This window comes from Hemicordylus capensis, chromosome 17 (genome assembly GCF_027244095.1).
Source record: "Hemicordylus capensis ecotype Gifberg chromosome 17, rHemCap1.1.pri, whole genome shotgun sequence".
NCBI classification, from domain to species: Eukaryota; Metazoa; Chordata; class Lepidosauria; order Squamata; family Cordylidae; genus Hemicordylus; species Hemicordylus capensis.
Window position 1 is genome coordinate 11,480,672 of NC_069673.1, and position 26,522 is coordinate 11,507,193.

At 48.2% G+C, this 26,522-nt stretch overlaps 1 protein-coding gene across 2 annotated transcripts in view; it reads left to right on the plus strand.

The window, feature by feature from the left end:
* Positions 1-26,175, plus strand: part of ASS1 (argininosuccinate synthase 1) — a 97,381-nt gene extending 71,206 nt beyond the window's left edge. For both annotated transcript variants that reach the window (XM_053282284.1, XM_053282283.1), the window contains 4 exons: positions 3,267-3,398; positions 17,437-17,593; positions 22,123-22,188; positions 25,629-26,175. In XM_053282284.1, the coding sequence (XP_053138259.1) occupies positions 3,267-3,398; positions 17,437-17,593; positions 22,123-22,188; positions 25,629-25,680 (407 nt within the window). In that variant the 3' untranslated portion in view covers positions 25,681-26,175. The remainder of the gene's footprint in view (positions 1-3,266; positions 3,399-17,436; positions 17,594-22,122; positions 22,189-25,628) is intronic.
* The last annotated feature ends 347 nt before the right edge of the window (positions 26,176-26,522 follow it).

Sequence of the window (26,522 nt, forward strand, 5' to 3'; positions counted from 1 at the left end):
CTTGTCCCCTTAGCTAAGCAGGGTCCGCCCTGGTTGCATATGAATGGGAGACTAGACGTGTGAGCATTGTAAGATGTTCCCCTCGGGGATGGAGCTGCTTTGGGAAGAGCAGAAGGTTCCAAGTTCCCTCCCTGGCAGCATCTCCAAGATAGGGCCGAGAGAGATTCCTGCCTGCAAGCTTGGAGAAGCCGCTGCCAGTTTGTGAAGACAATATTGAGCTAGACAGACGAACAGTCTGACTCAGTACATGGCAGCTTCCTATGTTCCTATGACTGCCGTGACCACCAGAGCAGTTCTTTGGGACCTGTCTGACCCTTGGAAGCTTTGATTTGCAAAGCTTTGGGGAAAGCGCCGCTCCTCTCACTCCTTGCAAAGTTTGCAATAAATGTTAGGAGAGAAGAGAAGGCTGCTAGCATTGTTAGGAACAAAGGAATATAGGAAGCTGCCATATACCGAGTCAGACCCTTGGTCCATCTAGCTCAGCATTCTCTACACCAGGGCTGTTCAACTTCGGCTCTCCTGCAGATGTTGGCCTACAACTCCCATGATCCCTGGCTACTGGCCACTGTGACTGGGGATTATGGGAGTTGTAGTCCAAAAACAACTGGCGCGGGGGCTGCGTTGAGCAGCCCCTGTCTACATGGACCGACAGCAGCTTCTCCAAGGTTGCAGGCAGAAGTCTCTCCCAGCCCTATCTGGAGATACCAGGGAGGGTTCTTGGGACCTAGATGCTCTTCCCAGAGCAGCTCCATCCCCTAAGGGGAATATCTTCCTGTGCTCTCACATGTAGTCTCCCATTCAAGTGCAAACCAGGGTGAACCCTGCACAGCAAAGGGGACAATTAATGCTTGCTATCACAAGACCAGATCTCTCTCTCCCTTAATATTCAAGGACTATGGGACAAGGCCAGGGTCGGAGCCACCATTGGGTGAACAGGTTCAAAGAACCTTGGCCGCCGCCAATCAGGGGCTGCACCTCGCGGCCCCGACATGTCACCCGTGTCTGACTTCAGGTGCAGGGGGTGTTATTTCGCTCCCAACACAGTGTGGGCCAATCTCCCTTCCAAATGAGGTCACATGGCCCTGTTTGGGAGGGAGACCTTGCCCCCTGCGTTTGATGTCAGACACGGGAAGGGGCGGGGAGAGGGGGCCATGGCAGCGGCCAAACACGGGCCACCACCAGCCTCGCTCCGCACCTGGACAAGGCAGTATCCAATCAGAATACAGAGGCAAGGCATTTGTAAGATTATAATTAGATCCAATCAGGTTTTCAAGGCGACGATGGGGTTGATCCCTGCAGGTGCGGGGGTCATTGCCACCCTTTGGCAATGAAAGGGTTTTCTACTTTAGGACGTCGATCAGAGTACATGTAATGATGGTGCTGTAAGAGCCTTAGAAGATGAGTACATCATTCCTAACTTCGGCCAGTTTGTTCAGCTGGAAGAAATAGCCTGGTTTTGTCCCTGGGTCAGACTGCCTCAGTTATGCTGAGGTCAGCAGTTGCTAGCTGACATCAGAATATGGAGGCCCCCTAGACAAGAAAAGGACAGAGGCAGAAGATACAGGGAGAAGGAAATAGGAAAGCCAGATCTGCCGCTAAGGAGTGTCCCCACTTGAGCATTGCTTGCCGGGGTGCTCTGTCCGCACTGTAACTGTGCCCAGCAGCACCCAGTTCTGTGACATTTCACTTCCACCCCAAACCCGGCCAGCTCTGGAGCTTTTCCAAATGGAGATTGAACACAACTTTGCAACAATTAGGGTTTTTTTGGGGGGTGGGGGGCAGTTCATACTAGGGAACTATTTACAGCAACATCAGGGAGGTGAGAGGAGGTGCTGTCCATACTACAGCCAGTGGCATTTCCCAGCTTTGTTTCTGACCATTTGTGGTTATTGTGTATTATACGAGTCCTTTAAAAAGTAGCACTTTGGTGCAGTACGCAAAACGGCTCAATTCAAGGCACTTCCTGCCTTAGTAAAGCGGCCAGGTTTTTCACACAGGGCTTTTAAAGCCCTTTAACTAACATCTCCTCCAGAACGGACTTACCCCTGGACTTTGGGGCCGAAGTCCAAGACCTCCACACACTCTGGGTCCCCAACATCCTCTTTAGTCTGTCCTGGGTGGTATGTTTTGTGCCTTCCAGAACCTACGTGTTAAAAAATGATGCCTAATTTGAAGCGGGGAGGGGGCTCCAAAGGCCTTTAGGTCCAGGCTCCAAAATTACCTAGGAGCACCTCTGATCTGTTCACATATCGGCCAGATTTACCCCAAAGCCTCTGCGAGTTATCGGGGAGCAGTTTGCACACAATTTGAGTTTTTCGCTGCACGTTAGAGTGTCGCCCGAATTATATCCAGGGGTTAAAAAAAAAAAAATTCCACTTGCATCGTTTTGGGGGGACAAATTTGAGTTCGCAATAAAACCTCCCCGTAAACTCACGGTCAGGCCTGCTGCGTGCAAAAGTCCCAGTCTGGGAAAGATCCTGGCTCAGTTATCAAGAATAATTCGTTGATCGCTGTAACTGTTTCCCGAACTCGGCGCAGTGGCTCAAGTTGGATGTCCGTGAGGATCAAAGGGAGGGAGGCTGGGTTGACAGCCCAGAAGGAAGGGCGTAGTTAGGGGAGAGGGGGCCCGTGTTTGCCGCTCTCTCCGGCATCCCCTTGGAATGAGGGCGATAATGAAGAAAATAGGGAGGGGTGTTGCTGGGGGGCCCTCAGGAGCTCAGGGGCCCGGGTTCTTTGAGCCCATTCGCTCAATTATAGCTACACCCCTGGAAGGTACCGTTGCAACCCCCCCCAAGGTAGCCTCCATTCTTCACAGCTGACGTGATGGGCTTTCCCCCCTTCTTCTTCCTCCTTGGAAGAGTTGGCGGGGGGAGAGAAAGAGAGGGGAGGATTTTTCAGACCCCCATGACTTTGCCCTGCGTGGCTCGTTTAATTACAGGTTTTCAGTCTCAGACCGGTGGGCCCACGTCGGCGGGGGGATCGGCTCCTCAACCCTGTCATTTAGCCTCGTCGGAGTGCCTCTTCAAAGAGGGGAATCTAGAAATTTTCTCCACAAGGTGCGGAGTGGACTGTCTCGGCCCCAGCAGGACTATAATGACAGATGCATTTTATGGCACGCTGCGACTGAATGGAGCCAGGACCAAGGCTCCTTCTGTCAGCCCAATCATTATTTTTTGTCATTTCCTGACAGTTTGGGTCTCATTCATTTCTCTCTCTCCTTCCTCCCCCCCACTCTCCTTACTCCCCCTGCCTGGCAAAATGGCTAGGTATCTACGAGACCCCAGCGGGGACGATCCTCCACCATGCTCATTTAGACATTGAGGCCTTCACTATGGACCGGGAGGTGCGTAAAGTCAAGCAAGGACTCGCCATGAAATTTGCCGAACTGGTGTACAACGGTACGTAACCCGACACGTCCCCCTGCCCCCCTCCTCCTCCCGAGAGCATCTCTGGTTTCTTTGGCTTCTCTTCAGGGCTGTAATGGGCAATATCACGAGCTGGGTCTCAGAAGTAACATTCTGAGATCCAGCTGCTAATATTGTTCTTTCCGTATGTGGGGGATCGCCGATTGGTTCCAAAGCTATTTTATTTGGCCTTACCGAAAAACATTCTGTCCCATTTTTAAAGAGGGAGATTCCACACTTCTATGCTACAGCTCTCTTTTCAACCTTGTATGTGATATGTAAATGATAGTTGCAAGATTTAGCCAGCTACCTGTCTAGAGTCACCAAATAAAAACATCCTAATTGACTAGAAAGGTGCCTCCAAATCTGCGGGCAGCAGATTTCATTTTTCAAAAAATATTTTCAATACCAGCACTCTTCCTTCTCTTGCATGCAGGAGGTAATGCCTCTTCGAAGATGATTCTTGCTATGATGTGCATGTGCAGATGGCAAGTGCTGCCTTAGAAGAGGCATTCTGCCTTCTCTGACATAGGATGGAATGCCTCTTCTAAGATGATTCTGTGATGCACATGTGTAGATAGCAAGTGGTGTTGTAGAAGAGGCAGCTGTTAAACTCATTGTGACATCAAAGCCATTATACCAGTCCCCGTCCCTCTCTCAGACCTATTTGCATGCCTAGCAACCAGCACATCTCACACTAAGGAAAGTGTCATATTTAGTAGGTCCAGTAGCAGATAGCGTGTGTTTATTTGCATGGCGGGTTTTTTGGTGTTTTCTTTACAAAATTCAGACATAAAAATCAGAGCAGTGGATGACTCCTAATGCTTTGGTCCTGCTTTGGGGGAGTGGGTAATTAGATAAAATTCTGCAAAAGGGGGCAAGATTGATGTGATTGTACAAACAGGTTTGTATAGTGTTTCGCCAATTGCACACCAGTAAACCGTCACAACAAAAATAATCTTGATGCCACCATACATACAACTAGCTCAATGATACAGCATTTTTGTAGCATTTATTAATACATATGTATGCACTGATAACCTAGAAAGGAAAAAGATGCAGATTCACTTACTTACTTACTTACTTATTACATTTCTATACCGCCCTATCCGTGCAAAGTCTAATGCGTGCAAAGGGGTGGGACTGAAAGCATGCAGTCATATATGCTTCACTTCTGGAGTTTTAGAAATGGTCCTTGTTGTTAACCTGAAATTTGAGGACAGTGTCATGCAAGACAGGGTGGAAAAGAGAAACGATAATAGAACAGGACAGGGAAAAATTGTATCATCCTGACCTTGGGCCCTCTTTGAATGAGTCACCTCTACTCGTTTTCCTACCCACCCACCCTGGGTCTCTGTTTACACAGCCTGGCCAGAACAGGAGAGATACCGGATTTGTTGTAAGAGCTGCACAATTTGATGCTCTGGGAAGACATTTGGAGTGTCTCACTGCATATACGCTCCAGTTAGATGTGAATGGAATGTTCCAAAAACGAATTGCAGAAGAGGCAGACCCAGGCAAATACGTCTGCAACTCCATGGCATGTGTTTGTTTCTCTCCCTTTCCCATCTTCCTTATGGAAGGAAACTTGCTATGTAGCACTGAGCCCACACTGGGGCACTGTGCCTTCTTCCTGTGCTTGAGAACCTGGTGGTTTTGCGAGAGAAATGGACGCAAATGGGAGAGGTTTGTAAAGGTAGCACCTAAGGAGGCCTTTACAGGGGGACAAGGAGGTTGTTACCTCTGACATTTCAATCAGCCGTGTGGCTGGCAGGGCGAGCCATTACTGAATTGCTGCAATTTGGAGAGTGAAAAGAAAAGAGGGACAGAAACAGTGGCTGTGTGAGAGGTCGGAAGTTGGGGCATTCAGCATGGGAACTAACTCCAGGAAGGTCCCCGATCGATCGATCCACACATCCCTCCTAGGATTCTTTTCCAGACAACTAAGAATCTGTACGTCTTTCTCAGCATTATATTCCTGCTAACTCTGATCCAGAGACAGTAATGCTGCAAAAGTAAAAGTAAAGTGTGCCGTCAAATCGGTTTCGACTCCTGGCAACCACAGAGCCCTGTGGTTGTCTTTGGTAGAATACAGGAGGGGTTGACCATTGCCTCCTCCCGCGCTGTATGAGGTGACTGTCAAGCAAGTAATGCTGTATGGCCATGCTTTGCAAATTGTCTATCACCGTTTGGTCCTTTCCACAGTGCTGAACCCACAAGGTCTGGTGGCTGATGAGTCCAGGCAGCACCATGGACAGTGACATGGGGCATGTTGATCCAACAGCCGCCAGATGAAGACTGAGCTCTTAAATACCTCTGAGCTCCGTCTGCTCAGGCTAGGCTCCACCTCTCTGCCTGCAGAGATGCAGTCTTAAAGGGACAGCCGCCTGGCTTGGAGTTTGGCACTCCTCCACCTTTCCAGCTGATCCTGCCTTGCCCGTTACTGACACTGATAGATAGATATAAGTTTATCCGGTCATTGGCCAGCAAACATTTACAATAAAACAGTACGCATTTTACAAATAATATACTGTAACAGAACCTGGCCATGACAGAGTGTCCACAGTGTCCACATTAGTTAAAAGATAATTTAAATAAAATTCATCAGACCGGCCAGGCAAATTACACTTGGGGGACGGCTTGGGGGCAGGGCTGCTGCAAGAGAAACACACACACACCCACACACACCCGCAGCAGCACCCCACGAGGTCAACACAGCCATCGGTGGTGGCAAGTCATTACATTTAAAACTCAGTTTTAAAGGGGGCCCCCCCGCCACCCTCAAACTGGGCCCGAACCTGCTGGGCCAATTCGGCTCAACCTTGAACCGAACCGGGCCCAGCTCAGCTCAAGGCCGAGCCTTCGAGCCGAGCCGGTTCGAGCTCAGTTTTGGGCTGGCTCACACACCCCTACCCAAGCGCGTGAGACAAAACATCAAAGAGGTAACACTCACACGCCAGTATAAAACATACTTTTTAAAAAAAACCAAATCAAACAAACTCGCATTTGTGCCCTCCAGGCTTATGGAAGCCCCAGCAAACAAGGGAAACAACTGTCTGGCAAGGAGTGGGGGGGGGAAAGCATTTTTCTTTAAAAAGCAAGCCAAATAACAATAAATATTGCAAATCACAGAGGGTTCTGCTCAGCAGTGGGAGCCTGCTGGAGGCCCGGCTTTCATGCCCCTGTCTTCCTTAAACACCTAATTATTGTAACTAGTCTCTCTGAATTTAAGGCAATTAGCGGTTGTCATTTCCCCCTTACCCCCGCAAACCCCCCTCCCCATCACGCTGTGGGAAAGGTGGCTTTACAGAATAGGCTCCCCCCCACCATTTTGTTCTCTCTCTGCCAGGTAGAGGCCAGGTGTTTGAAATGGCACGATCTCCATGGGCGTCTCTCGTTGCAAGGATTAGAACCAGACTCTGCTGTTACAAAGTAGGCAGGCTATTACGGGGGGGGGGGGGGGACGGGGACATTTTGAGCAGGGGATATTTTTGAAGAGCGGGCGGGGGAGCAGGAGAACGAAGCAGAGGAAAGGAGATAGCTCTGATTTGGAAGATAATCACTTCCTTCGATATCCGCCTGGGTATTTAAACACTAGCAAAATGCTCATCCTTACCGTGGATCTCCCACATTTCTGAGAGCAGTTTGATTTCGGATAGCAATTTAGTTTCTGACGTCAGCGGATCGCTCGATTAAAACTGGAAACACCTTTCACTCTTACATAGGAAGCTGCCTTATACAGACCCCAGTCCATCTAGCTCAATATTGTCTACACCAACTGGCAACGGCGCTCCAAGATTTCAAGCAAGAGTCTTTTGCGGCTGATTGAAAAGTATACAGTGTACTGTGCTTGATTGGCCAGCAAACTCGCCTGACCTGACCCCATAGAAAATCTATGGGGCATTGCCAAGAGAAGGATGAGAGACATGAGACCAAACAATGCAGAAGAGCTGAAGGCCGCTAATGAAGCATCCTGGTCTTCCATAACACCTCAGCAGTGCCACAGGCTGATAGCATCCATGCCACGCCGCATTGAGGCAGTAATTGCTGCAAAAGGGGCCCAAACCAAGTGCTGAATACATATGCATGCTTATACTTTTCAGAGGTCCGATATTGTTCTATTCTACAATCCTTGTCTTCTTGGTTCCATGTAATATTCTAATTTTCTGAGATTGTGGATTTAGGGTTTTCATGAGCTGTACGCCATGATCATCACAATGATAACAAATTAAGGCTTGACTTCTCTCGCTTTGCATGTAATGCGTCTGTCTCATATATCAGTTTCACCTTTTAATTTGCATTACTGAAATTAATGGACTTTTGCACGATATTCTAATTTTCCGAGTTTCACCTGTAGAAAAGAATTTCTTTCTCCCTGCTGGCAGCTAGCTTTCTACACAAAAGAACTTTTTTATTTAGTGAAGGAGCATTCCTCCTGACAGATTCCCCCTCCCCTTACAGCCTCCAGTGCTCCAGCCCACCCATAAGTGGACCATCTCAGTGAGACCGAGGCACAAAGGATACCTTGATCTGCTCCAGTTGTAAAGCTAACAACGGGGAGGGGTCAAATTGGCTGTTTCTCCTTTGCTTGAGATTAGAGAGACAAAACTTCTTGACCATTGGAGACCCACCAAGAGGGCATGGCTTTCATCCTCTCTCTGTTTATCTCACTGCCTTTCTTAAGTCTTAATGAGCTTAGTGGGCTAATGAGCGACAGTGATGACAGCTAAACAGGAGTGTGGGGTGGTGGTGGTTCTGCAGCTCTCTCGCCCCCAGCAAGAGGCGGATGGTGCACAGTACGGAAGAGAACTCCACTGGCTTTGTCTTGAAGGTCTGTGGAGTATCCCACCTTCTAACGCTGAGCCGGTTCAGATCTGAACGTAAACACAGCCCTGCGGGATCAGGCCCAAGCAGGCCCGTCTAGTCTAGCATCCTGTTTCACACAGAGGTCCACCAGGTGCCACTGGAAGCTTACGGGCAGGAGTTGAGGGCATGCCCTCCCTCCTGCTTACTCCCTTGCAACTGCTACTCAGAGGCATCCTGCCTCTGAGGCTGGAGGTGGCCTATAGCCCTCCGACTAGTAGCCGTCAATAGACCTCTCCTCCATGAAATTATCCAAACCCCTCTTCAAGCCATCCAGGTTGTTGGCTGTCACCACATCTGGTGGCAGAGAGTTCCACAAGTGGATGATGCGTTGTGTGAAAAAGTACTTCCATTTGTTGGTCCTAGATTTCCCGGCAATCAATTTCATGGGATGACCCCTGGTTCTAGTGTTATGGGAGAGGGAGAAGAATTTCTCTCTATCTACTTTCTCCACCTCATGTGTGATTGTATAGACTTCGATCATGTCTCCATCTGGTCAGATGGGAGACAGCCCAGGAGCCCCGTGTAAACTGCTTTGTTTTCCATGGTGGAAAAGAGGCAGGGTAAACTCAATGTAATATAATAAATGAGCTGAACCCGCACAGAGCATCTGTGCACTAGGACTTTGTTGCTCTCCTTGGTGCCTGCAACAGCCCCTGCTATATTGCTCTGTATCAGCCACCCACTCTCAGCCGCCCCCTCCCCGCCACTCGCTCACCCCTCCCCACTGCTCGCTTGCATGCCCCCTCCTCACTGCTCGCTTGCATGCCCCCTCCTCACTGCTCTCTCGCTCACTCGCCCCCTCCCCAGCACTCACTTGCTCACTCGCCCCTCCTCGCTCCGCTTCCCTATCTGCATATGGAATCCCCACTGCCCAATCACCTCGGTGCTTCTGTTCTGTTGCCTCCGATTGGTAAAGCACTGTGTGGGCGGAGCTTGCTATGCACGACCTTAGTGTAATAGAGAGAGAGAAACTGGGGTTGTGGGGCTCTCTCCAACCTAGGACACAGTGGAAGGGAACGGCTGCAGCTCAGAGGTAGAGCATCTGCTTTGCATACAGAAGGTCCCAGGTTCAATCCCTGGCAGCATCTCCAGGTAGGGCTGGGAGAGACTCCTGCCTAAAACCATGGAGAGCCTCTGCCAGGCAGTGCAGACAATACTGAGTTAGCTGGACCAAGGGTCTGACTCAGTATGAGGCAGCTTCCAAACATAGGAAGCTGCCATATACTGAGTCAGACCATTGGTCCATCTCGCTCAGTATTGTCTACACAGACTGGCAGCAGCGTCTCCAAGGTTGCAGGCAGGAGTCTCTCTCAGCCTTATCTTGGAGATGCTGCCAGGGATTGAATCTGGGACCTTCTGCATGCAAAGCAGATGCTCTACCTCTGAGCTACAGCCCCATCCCATAAAACACTTCCAGTTTCCGTAGGAAGCTGTCTTCTACTGAGTCAGACCATTGGTCCATCTAGTTCAGGATTGTCTTCACCTTCTGAGACCTTCTGTAGGTCTGGGAAAGACTCCTGCCTGAAACCTTGGAAAGCTGCTGCCATTCAGAGTAGACAATACTGAGCTAAGTGGACCAATGGTCTGACTCAGTATAAAGTAGCTTTCTATGTTGACTTCAGTCATGACCTCAGGTTGGAGCTCATTCAGGAGAGGCTACCTGAGTCTGTATGTGTGTGTGCATATGCCCAGGAGCCTCTTCAAAAAGAGAGTGCGAACACTGATTCGCAGTATCACCCACTGTGGTTGGCAGGCTGCACACAGCCTGTATTGGCTAGGCCTGGTATAGAGACTGGGGACATGGGCTTCTGCTTCTGCCTGCCTAGTCAAGCAGGACATTCTCCCTGCTGCTAAGTGCTAACCTTAGAGCAGGGGCGTATCTAGGGTGGGGCAGACAGGGCACGTGCCCCGGACGCCACTTGAAGGGGGTGCAATTTTTTTAAATTATTATTATTATTTTTTAAATGGCCACTGAAAACAAAATGGCCACTGTGCATCCTCAAATGGCCTCTGTAAGGCCCTAGGCCATGCCAGGCCTCACAGAGGCATTTGAGCATGCACAGCAGCCATTTTGTTTTCAGCGGAGATATAAATGGCTACCACACATACTCAGATGGTCCCTGCAAAGCGCTAGAGGCCAGCGAGGGGAGGGGAAACCTTTGCAGACCCACCCCACATCCTTTAGGAAGCCCCCGAAGGGGCTACAGGTATTTTTTTTTAAATTTCATATGTCACTGTACACATATTCAGTTTGGCACTATGTACAGAGAATCAGGGCTTGTGAATACTGAGCTGAAGCTTATGGGCTAGGATTGTATTCATTTGCTCATACTTTGCTTCTTGTGATAAGTGAGTTAAATGTGATGTCTTAATAATATAGCTATTTAAGGGTGAGTTTGTCTTTGAATCAGTGTGAAATCCTTAATATTAAGGCCCACTGGGAGTTTCTTGCTCTCTTTCTCTCATTTTAACTGTCTTTCTGAAATACTAGAATATATTCCAAGCAGTGACACAGTTTACTCTGCATATCCTTTAATTATTTTCAGAGTAGCTGGGAAAAGTCAAATTCTCCATTTATTTTTAAAACTTATGTAATAGTGATGCTACAATGCATAGCAGAGAATTAGACATTAGTTTCCCAAGTACACCTCCACATAGTATTTTGGTATTTCATGAGCCCCAGCATACTGAAATTTGTCGTTTTCCAGCATTTTTTGGACTGGCTACGTCCACTGCTAAATAGTTTTTGAAATATGAAAAGATTAACGAGCTTGACTTGTATTTTTCAGCTGATATCATGGTAAAGTTATCTGAAAGATGGGTGTCAGATGTTTGTACAGGGGGAGCAATTTCAGTGCTTGCCCTAGGCGCTATTTTCCCTATATACGCCTCTGCCTCCGAAGCAGAGAGCACGCACTCCAGGTCTGGATTCAGGTGCTGTTGCTCACGGGCCTTTTTCAAACAACATGCACCCTGAATCTGCAAATGGACACATTTAGCGCAGTCCAATTGAAAGCGTCGTGTGATCCAGGCCCCAGTTGGTCCCCACCCCCACCCCAGTTCTCCCCACTTCCGGATTAGCAGTCTGTTTGATTGGAGGGATATCCTCTGGATGCAGCCCTCAAGATGGCCATGAGACAGAAAAAGGTAGGCTCCGAGGCAGTGGTGCTCTTTGGACTTTCGGGTGGAGGTCCAGCGACCCATGCAGGCCTGGGGGGCCTCTGAATGCTAAACATGCAAAGTGTGGTATTTCTCTGCAAGTCAGTGAGAAGTATATTATACAGAATCTCTTCTAAAATAAAAATAAAAAGAGTTTCCAGCTTTCCCTGAGCATGTTCTGGTGTGAAATATAATGCATTGCAGCAGATGTGGTGGGGGGAGGCCTTTAGGTCCAGGCTCCAAAATTACCTAGATGCACTTGTGGGAAAGGGGGACGGTGCGTAACTTGCGGGCAGGGTCCTCCAGTGGGCAGGGGGTCTCCAAAGGCCTTTAGGTCCAGGCTCCAAAATGATCTAAGAGCACCTCTGCTCCGAGGTCCTTCCCAGACTAGTCAATAATATCACTGTGTTTTGGCAATTCTCTGGTGACCTTCCCATGTGGGGTAGGATGGCAAAGGGGAATCCGAATCCACTTTCTTGCCCTTGAGGATTTCACAGCCTCATCAAAAACTCATTTAAACAAAAGCCGATTTAAGCCTCACCTGTGAAAACACCCGCAGGTATGTTAAGCCTTCTGAGCTCCATCACTCAGAGAAAATGTAAGCTGGAGCCCATGGGATCCTGAAAGACCACCACGCCCCACTCCAAGAGGCCTGCTGCCTCTTGCTTTTTTAGCTGCTGCATCACACTGCTGGCTCCTGTTCAACTCAACCACTTTCTATCTGGGGGTGGCCCTATCCACCTCCAGCACAGTTCCTCCAGTGACTGTTGCTGGTGTCTATCTTGTGTGTCTTTTTCTATTGTGAGCTCTTTGGGGGACAGGGATACTTTTTTTAAAAATTATTTATTATTTCTCTATGTAAGCCACTATGGAAACTTTTGTTGAAAAGTGGTATATAAATATTTGTTGTTGTTGTTGTTATTTTACATGTACTGCTGCCAAGCCAGGTTCCCCCCATCCAAAACTTGTGCACATTTGGTTTTTCCTGCACAGGACTTTACATCTGTCACTGTTGAGCTTCACCTTGTTGGTCTGGGACCAGTGTCCGGGCCTGTCCAAATAAGTCTGAATCTTGATTCTGTCCTCTGAGGTGTCACCTGCCAAGAGTATAATTGCAGAGATAGGCAACGTGTTGCTCTCCAGATGTTGCTGAACTACAACACCCACCCCACCCCACCCCCAGCCAGTGTTCTTTCTAACAGGGATCCCCAGATGTTGTGGACTACAACTCCCAGAATCCCCAAGCAAAAGCCATTGCAGCTGGGGATTCTGGGAGTTGTAGTCAACAACATCTGGGAATCCCTGTCAGAAGGAATGCTGCCCCCAGCCACAATTTATTAAGAGAATGTCTTCTTCGTCATGAACCCCACCGCCTATTGAGATCTCCAGGAGAGGTCCGTCTGCAGTTGCCACTGGCTCATCTGGTGGCTACTCGGGGACAGGCCTTCTCCGTTGCTGCCCCAAAGTTTTGGAATGTGCTCCCTATTGAAATGAGCCTCCCCATCTCTGACAATTAAAAAAAAAACCTTTAAAGTTTTTTAAAAGATCTTTAAAAATCTGTTCACCCAGGCTTTTAATTAAATACTGTTTTCATTGTATTAACATTGTTTTAAAACATTGTTTTAAAGTTTTTAAATTGTTCTAATGTGTTAATTTTCTGTCATTTATTTTTAACATGTTTTAAATGTTGTTGTCATTTATTTTGTTAGCTAATGTTTTAAATTTTTGTTCTTTATTTATTTTGTTCTGTTGTGAACCACCCAGAGACGTAGGTTTTGGGCAGTATAAAAGTGTGTTAAGTAAGCAAGCAAGTAAGTAAATAAATAAAAATGCTGGGGATGATGGGAGTTGTAATTCATCAACATCTGGAAAGCCACACTTTGCCTATCCCTGTGCCAGAGGTTCTCACCCCAGATCCCTGGTGGAGAGGTCTCTTCTGTTTTTCACACCCTGCTGGTTCAAGCTCACCTTGGCCACAAAGGCACTTAGATCCTCCTGCCAAAAAAGAGATGTCTTTGCCATTGAATGAGGTGAAATGTCTGTGTGCATTGCACCTTAATATATGTGCTGTGTGCAGTTGCGAATCAAATCTGCACTGTGAAAATGACATATCCGCTCGGTATCCCCCCATCATGCAGGGAAGCAAAAATAGCCATGGGGATAATGAGATAGGTTGCATACATCACTCTGTATGAGCAGCCATCCTCATCCGGAGCACTTGGGCTAGTTGCTCGCCATCTTTTCCTATCCCTGCTAACTGAACAAGAGACACCTTTTAAAGTGATGGTTCTCTAATATTTAGCAGGGAGAGAGAGAGCAACTGACCCCATCCATCCCCAGCATAACATCCCTCCAGTGCCTGTTGCTGGTGTCTACCTTATGTTTCTTTTTTTAGATTGTGCACCCTTTGGGGACAGGGAGCCATCTTACTTATTTATCGTTTATTTTCCTACGTAAAAACCACGTTGAGAAGTTTTGTTGGAAAGTGGTATCTAAATACTCGTCCTCGTCATTTTCCTTCCCACTCTGAGAAGCGGGTGGACTGCACAACTCAGCCCTCCGGCCGTTTATGGACTACAACTCCCATTATCCCCTGCCACAGTGGCCAATAAACAGGAATGGTGGGGGCTGGAGGATAACATCTGGAGGAGGGCTAGAGTTGTGCAGCCCTGGTTAGAGTCTCAATCCACTTCCCCCCCAACCAAGACAATAGCAGAGCAGCCGAGCTAGATAGACAGATTGCCCGGGCCACAGTTCTCCATGAAGGAGGGTAAGCTGAGATGGGCGTGCATGCTTGAGTGAGTGACAGCACCACCAGGTTACCTGAGAAATGAAAGCGGCAGGGAAGGTGAGCCTACCTGAAACATATGGGTCCTGATTCCCGAGCCCGATAAATACCCCGAGGTCAACACCTCTGCCTTCTTCTCCTGGGGCTGGTTAGCTTCCTTGTCTGTGATCTGATGTGACAGAGGAGCAGCCCAGCTTAAAATATCGCTCAGCAAAGCAGTCTGTTTCTAAGGTAACTTCTTTGTTAAGGAGGGAAGATCTTGTCTGGGAGAGTTTGGTCCCACCATTTCAGTTCCCTTTTTGGTCCTCTCCGGCTCGTCCCCCTGGTTGGGAGACTATTGAAGCTCCGGGGAATTGACTGTGTCACTGTTGCTGCTCTTGCATCGAGGCACGAGAAGGTCTAGTGGGGGCGACGAAGCACACCTGAGTGCTTTTAACCATCTGCCCCCAACAGCACACCTGCCTGGTTTCAGGTGGTCCCCAGATGGTCTTTGGTAATGATATCTGTACAACAGAACATTAGGAATGGGCAATCACAATAGAACTGGGACAGGGCCGTAGAAGCTCACTGGAAGAACATTTTCTTTGCAGGCAGAAGGTCCTGAGTTTAATCCCTAGTGGCATCTCCAGGTAGGGCTGAGATCGACTCCTGCCTGAAACCTTGGAGAGCTGCTGCCAGTTAGTATAGTGACAATAAGACAGCTTCCTAAAAATCACCACATTTATTTAGGGGACAGGGTTTAGCTCACTGATAGAGTATGTGTGTTGCAATCAGAAGGTCCCACGTTCAGCCTGCAGGTATAGCTGGGAGAGACACCAGCCTGCACCCTTGGAGAAGCTGCTGTGTAGACAATACTGAGCTAGATGGACCAAGGGCTCTGACTCGGAATAAGGCAGCTTCCTGTGTTTCTATACTTGGGCAGGGATTATAGCCTTCGCTAAGCAGGGTCTGCCTTGGCTTGCAGTTGGATGGGTGACTACATGTGAGTGCTGTAAGATATTCCCCTTAGGGGGTGGAGTCATAGCTCAGTGGTAGAACATCTGCTTGGCATGCAGAAGGTCTCATGTTCAATCCCCGGCAGCATCTCCAGGTCGGGCTGGGAAAATCTCCTGCTTGAAATCTTGGAGAGCTGCTGCCAGTCAGTGTAGACACGACTGAGGTCTTCTGGTGGGGGAGGGAGGATAGATTGTACCATTTCAGACTGTATGTGTGTGCATGCCTTTTTAAAAAATTGCTCTCTTGCATACCACGTTTCTTGCAAGTAAAAAAAAAGAAGCTAACCTATCAGGAACAGAGCTGTTATCCCAGCCTGCTCTCTGCTGGCTTAGGTTTCTAATTGCAGAGCCTTTTAATTTTGAAGAGGAAGCAAGTGAACATGTGCTCCCCAGCTCTCCATCTGGAATGGCACAATCCATTCTACCACCTCCAGACTATTTCACTTCCTGAAGGCCAGGTCCTACCGTATTTACCTGACTGAAAGAGACTAGGTTTCCCCCAAGTTCTTTGATGTTAAAAATTGAGGGGGTCATCTTAAATTCAGAGTTCTCTTCCTTTGGGGTAAAGATGGGAATTGATTGATTGATTGATTGATTGATTGATTGAGTGCCGTCAAGTCGGTGTCGGCTCTTAGCGACCACATAGATCAGGGATTCTTAGCGTTGGGGCCCCAGATGTTATTGGACTTCAACTCCCATAATCCCCAACCAAAGGCCACTGGGGCCGGGGATTATGGGAGTTGAAGTCTGATAAAATCTGGGGACCCAACGTTGAGAACCCCTGACATAGATGATCTCTCCAGGATGATCTGTCTTCAGCTTTACCTCTTCAGGGTATATAATCTATATTTTTAAGTGGGTTGGCTTAAATTCAAAGTTGTCTTCTCTTTAGGTAAATACAGTAGTGGTGTTCAAGCAGCGTTGCAATGGACAGCAGCCTACAGCTAATACATTTTGGCGGCTCCCAGCAGCCCCTGCCACCATCACTGCCACTGCTAGCCTCCACAACCTGTCTCCCTCCTTCCTCGTCAACACCGGCAAAGAACATGGGGTCAAGGGAGCCACAGGCCTCCACAGCCACCAGCCCACCTCTCTCCTTCTGCCCTTACACGGGCTAATGATGTCATTGGCTGGTCACACCTGCTGGGCACTGATGTCATTGGCCCTCGTCAGTGATGGAGAAGCCAATGATGGCGGAGGGAGTCAGGCGGGAGGGCGGACGGCTTCCCTGCCCCTGGCCCATATCCGCTGGCTCTTGCCTGGCATAAATGAGCAAGGGGAACGGGCAGTCACAGAGGCAGGCAGGTCCCCAGCCCCATCGGCCCCTCCCACCCCCAACCCTGATCCCGTTAGTTGGCCTGTGTTCAGTCACCCAGTGGTCGTTCCATCCCTGACTGGAGCCCAATGGAGCCAGCTTCGGGAAACGGCAGGCGGCAGCCATCTTGGAGACTGTGTTCAGGCCACCTAATGGGGTCGGGGCTGCGGGGTGGGTGCCAGTGGGGCTGGGTCCTGCATGCCTCTGTTGCTCCCTTTTTTGAACGTAGGCTCATAGGGAGCAAAACAGAAGGAACCCCTGCAGGCCTTCAAGGGCCTGATGTGACACTTCCTGGCAGGGGCGTAGCAAGGTTGGAGTGGGCCCAGAGACAAGAATTTAAAATCCACCCCCCCCCCGAAGCTCAGCTCATGAAGTAAAGAAATCTTAAATGAGGCTGAATAGTGGTAACAAAAAGCATAGTAAAATCTATCTATCTATCTATCTATCTATCTATCTATCTATCTATCTATCTATCTATCTATCTCCTATGTGCCACAACAGAACATCATCCTAAATTGTTTTTTAAAAGGTTTTTAAAATTGTGGATGATCATGCAAGTCATTTAACGGTACTCGAGAAAGACATGCTGTTCTGGTCGCTCCAGGTCTTAACACTCACATCAGTTTCGGAGGATGAATACAACGGAAGGAAGCCCGGGCGGCTGCGCGGCTGGGGGAGTCAATCATGTGACTTCCCTCGGGGGGGGCAAGGCAGTGGGCCCCCAGGCAACTGTCTCCCCTTGCCCTATTGTAGTTACGTCCCTGCTTCCTAGACAGGGACGCCTGAAGTCAAGGCAAGCCCCAAGGGAGGAGGGCTGCGTTGCTGGGTCACAACTATTTTACGTCTTCAGCGACTTGATTCCCACTGGAATGACGACTAATCCTGTCCTCTTCCTTCCCTCTCCTGTAGGGTTCTGGTACAGCCCAGAGTGTGAATACATCCGCCACTGCATTGCCCAGTCCCAGGACCTAGTGGAGGGGAAGGTCCAGGTCTCTGTCTTTAAGGGCAACGTCTACATTTTGGGCAGGGAGTCGAGCCAGTCCCTCTACAACAAAGAACTGGTGAGGTAAGCATCTCTCTTGCAAAGCACATCTGCAGTGTGGACTTAAACAGAATCCTCCTTCTAGAGACGTGCCAAGCATCTTCGCTGTGTCTAGTGCCTGGCAGGGTAACATACAAGAAGAAAGGTCTCTGCTCCTAAGGAGATTACAGATTACATGCAAGCCATCACTTGATGCTCCAATCACTGTGGTGAACCTGTATGTGTGAAAGCCCTTCAGGAAGACAGGTAATGCCCTCTGCAGCATCACGGTGCCTTTTCGGGCAGGTGAACCATTTCCAATTCCAACGTTCTCCATAGGATTGTCCGCTGATTAAAGAGACCTTAGTCCATTGCCCGTCTGAGGTTTAATCAGTTGGCGAGCTGATGAAGTGAGTGTGCCTATGTGGATTAATGTATCTGAGCTTTGATAGAAAAATACAGACGGAATGATATGCGGATTAATGAATTAGTTGATAAGCTGTCATATAGTTATCCTGTCCATCCTTCAAGGATCTCAGGACAGCCTGCAGAATCTCCCCTTCCTCCTTGAGGCAGATCACAACCCTAAACATTACTAACTGGAGACACATTTTAAATGATCAGCTTTTAAAACAAAAAACAAAAAACACCACCCAGTCTAGCTGACTAACTGATCTTGTTCTAAAATGTTAAACTAGAAGCGTGAATTATGGTTTAACTTCAGAGATATTGCCTCCTTTGAGCTGAGATTTTTAAAAAAATATTAAGTAGGATCTTGTTTAAAAGTTGAATCAATTGCTATTTCTATACTTCCCCCCCGCCCCGATTTTATGCTGTTGTCTGCCTGCTTCTCTCTTCCCCCGTCTTCCCTCCCTATCACGCTTCAGCCTCGCTCTTTCAATCCTTCTAAACACTTTATAAGCCATAAATATACCCAAATCAGTTTAGATCAGTCAGAGTAAATGTCAAATTATCCTCTCCTTTTCTGTCTCTGGCTCTTTCCTCCCTCCCCCTCGAAATCAACAGCTCCTAATAATCCGTCCCAACCCTTCATTATGGTTAGCATTCTCATGTGGGGAGATTAAATGAATAACGCAAAAAGGAGAGAGTGAGAGATGGAGAGAGAGAGAGAGAAAGAGGGAGAGGAAAAAACTCAGAAGCACTTATTCTCCCTGCGTCTCCAGCCATTTTCCTTTTCTTTTTGATTTCTACATCGTTGGGTTGAAAAGCGTTTTGAGTGACGGCATCACGGGAACCCGAGAGAGAGCTGTGAGCGGTGCATCGCACAAAAAATGCCTTCGCACAGTAGGTAGAAAGTAACGTAATTATAGAGCAGGTCAGAACCACTTGGATGAGCAAAAATAAAAGCGCAGAGGTTTTTCTACAGCCCGTCAGGGGAGGTAAAATCATTGTAAACTCTCTCTCTCTCTTTTTTTAAATTTAGGGGGGGGGGGGACCACAGTTTTTGCAATTTCTGGAAAATGAAGAGGGTTTTTGGTGTGTGTGTTTTCCCCCTTGTGGGAAGGAGATGGGAAGGAACTCGCTGAATTTGGGGTTTGTTTGTGTGGAGTTGTGCGTGTTTAAATCTTGCCATTATTAAAGCCCCCAGGATTTTCTTTGAAATGATTGTGTCAGCTTCTTGCTAAACTAAGCGTAGTCAATGGGGCCGACATTTACTGGCTTTGTGAATGGGACATATTTAGCCGAGCCTTGGGCTGCAGTGGAATTCTGGGAGATTGGATGTGGGCACCAGTGGGACCTTCTCTCCACCATCCAAGACTGAAAAGCCAATTCATGCTCTCAGCAGCCCCATTCATACATGAATGCAGTGATGGCCAGTGATTCCATGATAGCGGGCCACTATGGTCCCTAGACATTGGCACAAGGACCAGGCCAGAGCCAGGATGTGGCCAGTGAGTGCACAGCCCTGCCTGGAACACTGATTCGCCATTTATCAGAAGGACAGAAGACTTTTAATTTGTGGCATTTCCCACTGGAAGAAGGGGTTATTTTTAGAATAGAAAAATGTTCTGGTGGGGGAAAAAATCCATAGCAGATGGTGCAACCCCTGCCGAAGTGACGTGGGTTCACGCTCCGTCCATTTGGCTCATCTAGATTCTGGCGCCACCTCCAACATTTGTCCTGGGCGGAGGCAGCCCTTTCATGAATCAAGGTGAGATGGTTGCCTCAGGTGGCGGACTATTGGAATGCCAGCAGGATGGCAAAATGTTCACCACTGCCAGCAGAGCAGCATTTTGAGATGGATCTGATCCCTGCACGTCTCGTCACACTCCTTGCAAAGCTTGTAAGAAGCACCAGAAGAAGAGACTGCAGGCAACCTTCCCTCCTGTGCCACTTTCAAAGATTGCAAGGGTCAGTTTTGAAAAGAGGGTGGCTCCACCAGGGTGGTGGGGGAGAGTTCCCTTTAACAAGGATTTCCCCGGTGTTGTTGACTACAACTCCCATCATCCCCAACTGCAGTGGCCTTTGGCTGGGGATTATGAGAGTCAACAACATCTGGAAATCCCTGTCACAGGGAAGACTGATCAATACTTTGGGGGGCCCCTGATTTACCCCTGGACAAAATGTTCAAGGTCGTAGTTCCCAAAAGATTTGGGGCCAGCCTCACTGAGAACTCTCCTTGCAAGCATTGGGGGAAGGACACCCCAAATGGAACGTCTCTCAAGGCTCCTTCTTATAAGAAAATCACTTTTGTGGAAATGATCCCCTGGTTCTTTGGTCGTTCAAAACAGCCACCATGTGGGCCTCCATCATGGAGACATTTCTTTCATTGCACACAGGTAGCACTCATCAAGAAGTAGGATTGCCCCCATGTTAATAGAGCTGGCATGGTGTAGTGGTTAGAGTGTTGGACTAGGACTGGGCCGGCCTGAGTTCAAATCCTTGATCAGCCATGAAACTCACTGGAGGGGTATTCCCCACCCCCCTCCTTTTGTCTCCTGTAGTCCCATGTGGATGACCTGTCTGTGCAATGGCAAAAGTTGTGAACCACTGGCTTAGACATCATGTCCCATCAAATTACATTGTGGCCTAAATTACAATAGACTGCTCAACTTGGGCAACAAAATGTAGACACCACTATAACTCATAAAAATCAGAAGAAAAACAAAATAGCTCTTCAAAAGACCCCTGAACAAGTCAAGAGATTCTTTCTAAACCTTTGGAAAGAAAAACCTGTATAATTTCAGAACTTTCTTAACCAGCTTCTTGAAAAGCTTCTCCACACAATTTATACCATGGCTTTTAGCAAGTGCTTTGGAATTGTATTGAGCTCCCAAAGATATTTGGGTATTTCTGTCTCAAAATGCTGTCTTCCAAATCCCTTTGCAAGGTCAGTTTGCATTTTAATCACACTGAATCCAACACATACTTACAGTAACTAAACCATTCATGCTCAACAGCTTTTTGCATATCTTATCTTCTGCTAATCACGCAGTGCCTCAGCTGGAGTGGAGAGAGTCAGATAAGTCAATTTGAATTGCAATGTTTTTCCAAAGAACAAAGCATTCTGTCCAAAACACAGTCATTTCGATTTGGAAACAAAAATATCTGTTTTTTAATTCTTGATTTTGTTTTGGTTACAAAACCTCCAAAATTGCCATTTTTGGGCACAAAACATTTTGTACCCGAATCGAAATGCACAAGCCTATAAATAACTAAAGAAAATCAACATGTGAGTGGAGGAAAGTGAAGAGGGAGCATGAGGTACAGTCATGCAACTTCAAACCAATGAGAACCGATTTATTGGTCAGAAATAAAATAAGGATGTGCACAGATTTTGCTTGAATCGATTCGAGTTTGAAACCACTGAACAGAATGGAGATTCACTCAAATTGATTTGAATTCACCCAAAGTTGAATCAAATTCAGTTGAATTCAACAGAATTAGATTCAACTTTGGGCATATTCGAGCGATTTGAGCCATCTATTCAACGGTTTTGAACTCGTATCGATTCGAGGAAAATTCATGCACACATGCCTACAATATTTCAGAGAAACAATCCCATGGGATCTGAAACAGTGGCAGTAACCCATTTCTAAATATTTTGGCTGGCAACCACCTTGCCATTACAGCCCCCCAGCACCCACCAGTGATTCCCAGCAGGGATTCCCAGCTATCCTTGAGTACAATTCTCATCATTCCCAGCTGCAATGGCTTTGAGCTGGGGATGATGTCAATGACATCTGGGAATCCCTGCCGCAGGGAACACTGCCGACCACCCACGGCTGGCCTCCACTCACCACCATGGCCAGCAAAGTGAAGCAAGCTTGCCATGATGACAACAGCGATTAGTGCCGGCCTCAGAGGCCAGCAGCAGGGAGGAACGGAGGGGCATGGCAGAGACAGAGGAGGCGGTAAAAAGCGGGATGGGGCAGATGGAGGCCCTGGCACAAAGGGCTGAGCCTGCAGTGGGGCCCCCTTGGTTGGGTAGCCCGTGTGCAGAGCAAACAGCCCTTCTGCAACGACCTTTCCTTTATGGCCCCGCCCGTTCCTCTTTCGAGGCTGGCCCCATTGCGGCCCTTAACCCATTATTTCACCTTCTTTCCACACAGCATGGATGTCCAAGGAGATTACGAGCCATCGGATGCCACCGGATTCATCAACATCAACTCCCTCCGGTTTGTATTAGCGTGCAGGGCTGGGTTTGTGCGGACAGCTTTCATTTTCTGCGAAACCCTTTCAGAAACATCCTGGTGGTATCCTAACCTATACAAACCACCATGCTTGGGGGTGGTGGGTGAGGACCTGAGGAAGATGTTTTGCTTCTTTTTCATTTTTCTTTTTTAACGGAATGATCATCAATACCTTCTCTCAACCCCACCATTGAGGCAAATCCAGTTGGCGGGGACCAGGGACAGCGGAGCTTCCTCAGTAGTGGCCCCATCTTTGGAATGGCCTCCCAGAGGGATCTGTTAGTCTCCCTCCTTGCCTAGTTTTTAAAAGGGCCTAAAAACCCTCCTTTCAAAGAAGTTTTTAAAGACCAGTTGCAGCTGGTTTTCCAGTGCCAATTAATTTTAATCCTGGCTGCTGTTCTAGTTTGCATACGTTTTATATTATCTGCTCTTCCTTTTATTGTGTTTTATGACAATTTATTAGCCAACTTTCCAGTAGGCTTATGAGATCACCCAGCATTCCGTCTATGTGTCCGTCCCCCTTTATCAACTTCCTAATATGAACCAAATTGAGTACAATTGTAGTGAGTGACATGTAGGGTCACTTCAATGGTACAATTTGTAATGATGTCATCCACCAATCCAAGATGGCGGACGCGTGAACATTTAAGGCACAAGTGGGCTAACTTGTGGACCGTCAAACTGATTTGGACCAAATTTAGTCCAGTTGTAGGGATAGTGAGAGGAAAGCAGGCAGATTAGTTCTTACTTATTAGTGGTGATTCTCTTATCTTTAGCAGGGGGAGAGCAACTGGCCCTATCTGGCCCTAGCACAGCATCCCTCCAGTGGCTGTTGCTGGTTTCTGCATTATGTTACTTTTAGATTGTGAGCCCTTTGGGGACAGGAGGCCATTTTATTTATGTATTTTTCTTTGCAAACCGCTTTGAGAACTTGGGTTGAAGAGCAGGATATAAATATTCATCACCATAGTAGTAGTACTAGAACAACTTCTTGTGTTTTACCGGGCTTGTTCACATTACCAATTTGCGGGGTGGGGCAGGAAGGCAGGAAGGATCCAACCTTCCTGTTCCCAGATGACCAGAGCAGGGAAACCAAGCTGGGTCCTCCAGTATCCCACAATGCACTGTGCAAGCAGCCGGACACCAGCCCTCATTTCAGCAACTGTGCTCCTCTCCCTGGACTCACAACTTTATGGTAAACATAGCTGCTGGCCACCTGGGGACAGTTTAAAAGCAGCAGCAGTACAGGCAAGCAGAACAAGAGGCCAGACAGGTTCAGTTTTCCTCCTGCCTCACTTCTGGCCTGCGTAGCAGATCTGGGCTCCCCAGGCTCAGAGCTCTTTAGCCAAGAGGACTCCCAATGCCCCAGACGATGAGAGATCCCTGAGTTAACGCTTTCCTACCCAGGAATTTCTGGTCATGAAAACAACCTTACTGCCTTTGTTTTAAATTGTTCTGATGTTCTAGCTTTGTTTTTAATCTGTGTTGTTTTGTTGTAAAGCCATTTCTTCCTCGAGATGTTACATTTTTTAATGGCAAAGGTTTGTGTACTTCCTTTTTGAAACGACACTTAGAAAGCAACGCTGAAAAAGTGTAAGTCTTTTGATGCAGGCATGTTGGAAGATTGTCTCATCATTCTCAATGGCCAGGATCCAAAGAACTGTCTGACTTGTTCTGCACACCCACAGGGCTCTTACTTGAATAGCAGCCTTCAATGCAATGCAGCAAACCATTGTTCAAACTGAAGGGACTTTCAAAAGCTATGATGATTACTATTTATATAGTATTAGCGATGTGCATGGTGGTTTACAAAGAACAAGAGGACATGTCCCTGCCCTGAGGGACGTAGAGTCTATAATCCAACACAGAGGAGCAGAGGCGTAGCGATAATAGAGCAAGGGAGGCCAACTGTCCCCAGGCCGAAAGGGCCTGGGGGCCCCCCAAGGCACCGGCAGCCTGCCCTACTCTCTTTCCCAGTCCCAGTCACTCCTAGTCCGGTCCCAGCACAGCTGAGCAGGGGCGCACCTAGATAATTTTGGTGCCTGGACACAGCCCCCCTCCGCCCAGCCGTGAATTACAATTAAAAAGTAATTTTTAAAAATCAAATCTGTATTTTACTGTGGTGCCGAAAGGTCCAGGGGGGCCCCCACCCACCGCTGCCCTGCAAGCGCTGAACCACGGCACCAAAAACTTCCAGAATTCTACCCGCGGCTGGCATGGGGGGGGGATCCAAGCAGGCCTCTCTCACCCCTGTGGTGTTGGTGTTGGCGGGCAGAGTGGAAGCAGCCGCGTGGTTCGACCATTTGGCCGGAGCAGCACTGAGCAGGGGCAACGGAGTTTCCCCGCAGTTCTCAAGGGCCAGTGGGCCGAACAGTCGATCCCAGCGGCCACTCCCACTCCACCCACCGATGATGCCACCGCCACCACGGGCGTGGGGGAGACCTGCTTGGTTCTTCCTCCCCACCCACCCTGGCCACGCACATGTGGCGGCTAGAATGTTTGATGTTTTTGGTGCTGCGGTTTGGTGCTGTGGGGCAGCGGTGGTGTGGGGGTGTGTGTGTGCCAGGAGGCCCCCCTGGACCTTAGAGGCCATGGACCGGGTCTCCAAAGTCCGGGGGTAAGAGCGCCTCTGCAGCCGAGAACCGACCTTTTTGTGCCACGCAGCCTTGCCTGGGAGGGAAAGGCTCCCTCCAGGGAAGCTGCTACAGCTCCTTTCCTCTCTGCCTCCTCTCAGCTGTTTGGAGGGTGGGTGTGGCTTCCAGAGGGGCCTCTCCTGCAGCAGGCCGGCTGGCTGCCTGCTGCAGGCATCAAGGAAGGAAGGAAGGAAGGAAGGAGGCAGGCAGGAAGAGTGGCCAACGCTGGCTGCCCACCACAGCTCTGTGCAGACCCTCTGCCCAGCCCAGCTGGAGTCTCTCTCAGCCGGATCTTGGAGATGCTGCCAGGGAGGGAACTTGGGACCTTCTGCTCTTCCCAGAGCGGCCCCATCCCCTAAGTGGGGGGATATCTGACAGGGCTCACACTTCTAGTCTCCCATTCATATGCAACCAGGGCAGACCCTGCTTAGCAGAGGGGACAATTCCTGCATGCTACTGGGGGAGATGATAGATTTACATAATTTATTTTTTATTTTATTTTATAATTTATTTTTTTATTTAATAATGGGTTATTTTCCCTTCTGTAGACTGTTAACTTCTTTGTTCTGTGCAGTCGTGTTCACCATTTTATTCCCTTCAGATACATTAATTACTCTGCGATGGGTTGTTTGGGGAGAGGGGAGAGATGTAGAAAACGCGCATCTCACGATGAGTGTCGGCTGTGGTGTTATGTTTTCTTTTCCTCATTGCTCCCAACTTAATTGCCTCAAATTTGCTCATTATGAATGTTGATCCGTAATGAATTTTCTCTCCCTCCATTCTGGTCTACAGGCTGAAGGAATATCATCGGCTCCAGAGCAAGGTCAGCTTGGCACAGAATTAACCACAATCAAGGGCGCTCCCCTCGCCCTCCCACCCATTTCCCCGTGCGCCGCTATTAATTGTGATCGTAATTGGTAACTGCGATTCATCGTGCCGGGCCCAGCGACTGCGCACGGTTTTGTTATGCTCTTCAATGATACATGGAATGGGATCAATAAAAGGAGCTCAGTGGAGAAGAGAGGCACGCGCTTGTGGGCGAGGACGTTATTAAAATATCCGGGCTATTATTTCTCTCTCTAATGAGTGGGAATTCTTTCTTTTGCTTCTGCTTCTCGCACTTAGCTGGACCAGCTGTTTGCCAAGCTGGACATTGTGTTTCCTCAGAAGATTAAGTGCTTCTGAAGGACACACAATTTTTGTTGGAGGTGGTGCCTTTTTATTGGGGCGGGGGGCAGAAGAAAAGGGAGTACTGGATGCTACCCAACCTCCTCTTTACCATTGAAACACTAAAGGGAGAATGGAGGGACGTTGGTTAAATTAAACTATTTCCTTTCAATGTTGTTTTCATTAAGAGCGTTGCATTGTCTTTGCTATAATTGCCTTGAGGCCTCATTTAATTTTATTTCTCATGAGGCTGGATTATTTTAACAAAAAGAATTCCTTATTTTTGTCTGTATCTTTCTGGGTCCTCCACAATTCTGCCTATTTGGGGTGGGGGTGGGGTCAAGGTAAAGAGGGTAGAGAAGATGAAGATTGTAGAATTTTAAAATATCCTGTTGGCATTGCTGTTCACTGTGGAGTTGAAGCACTTCCAGAAGCTGAGCTAGAAACACAGAATCAAAGACGTTTGCAGAGAATCCTAGATCAGAGTTTCTTAACCTTGGGCCCCCAGATGTTGTTGGA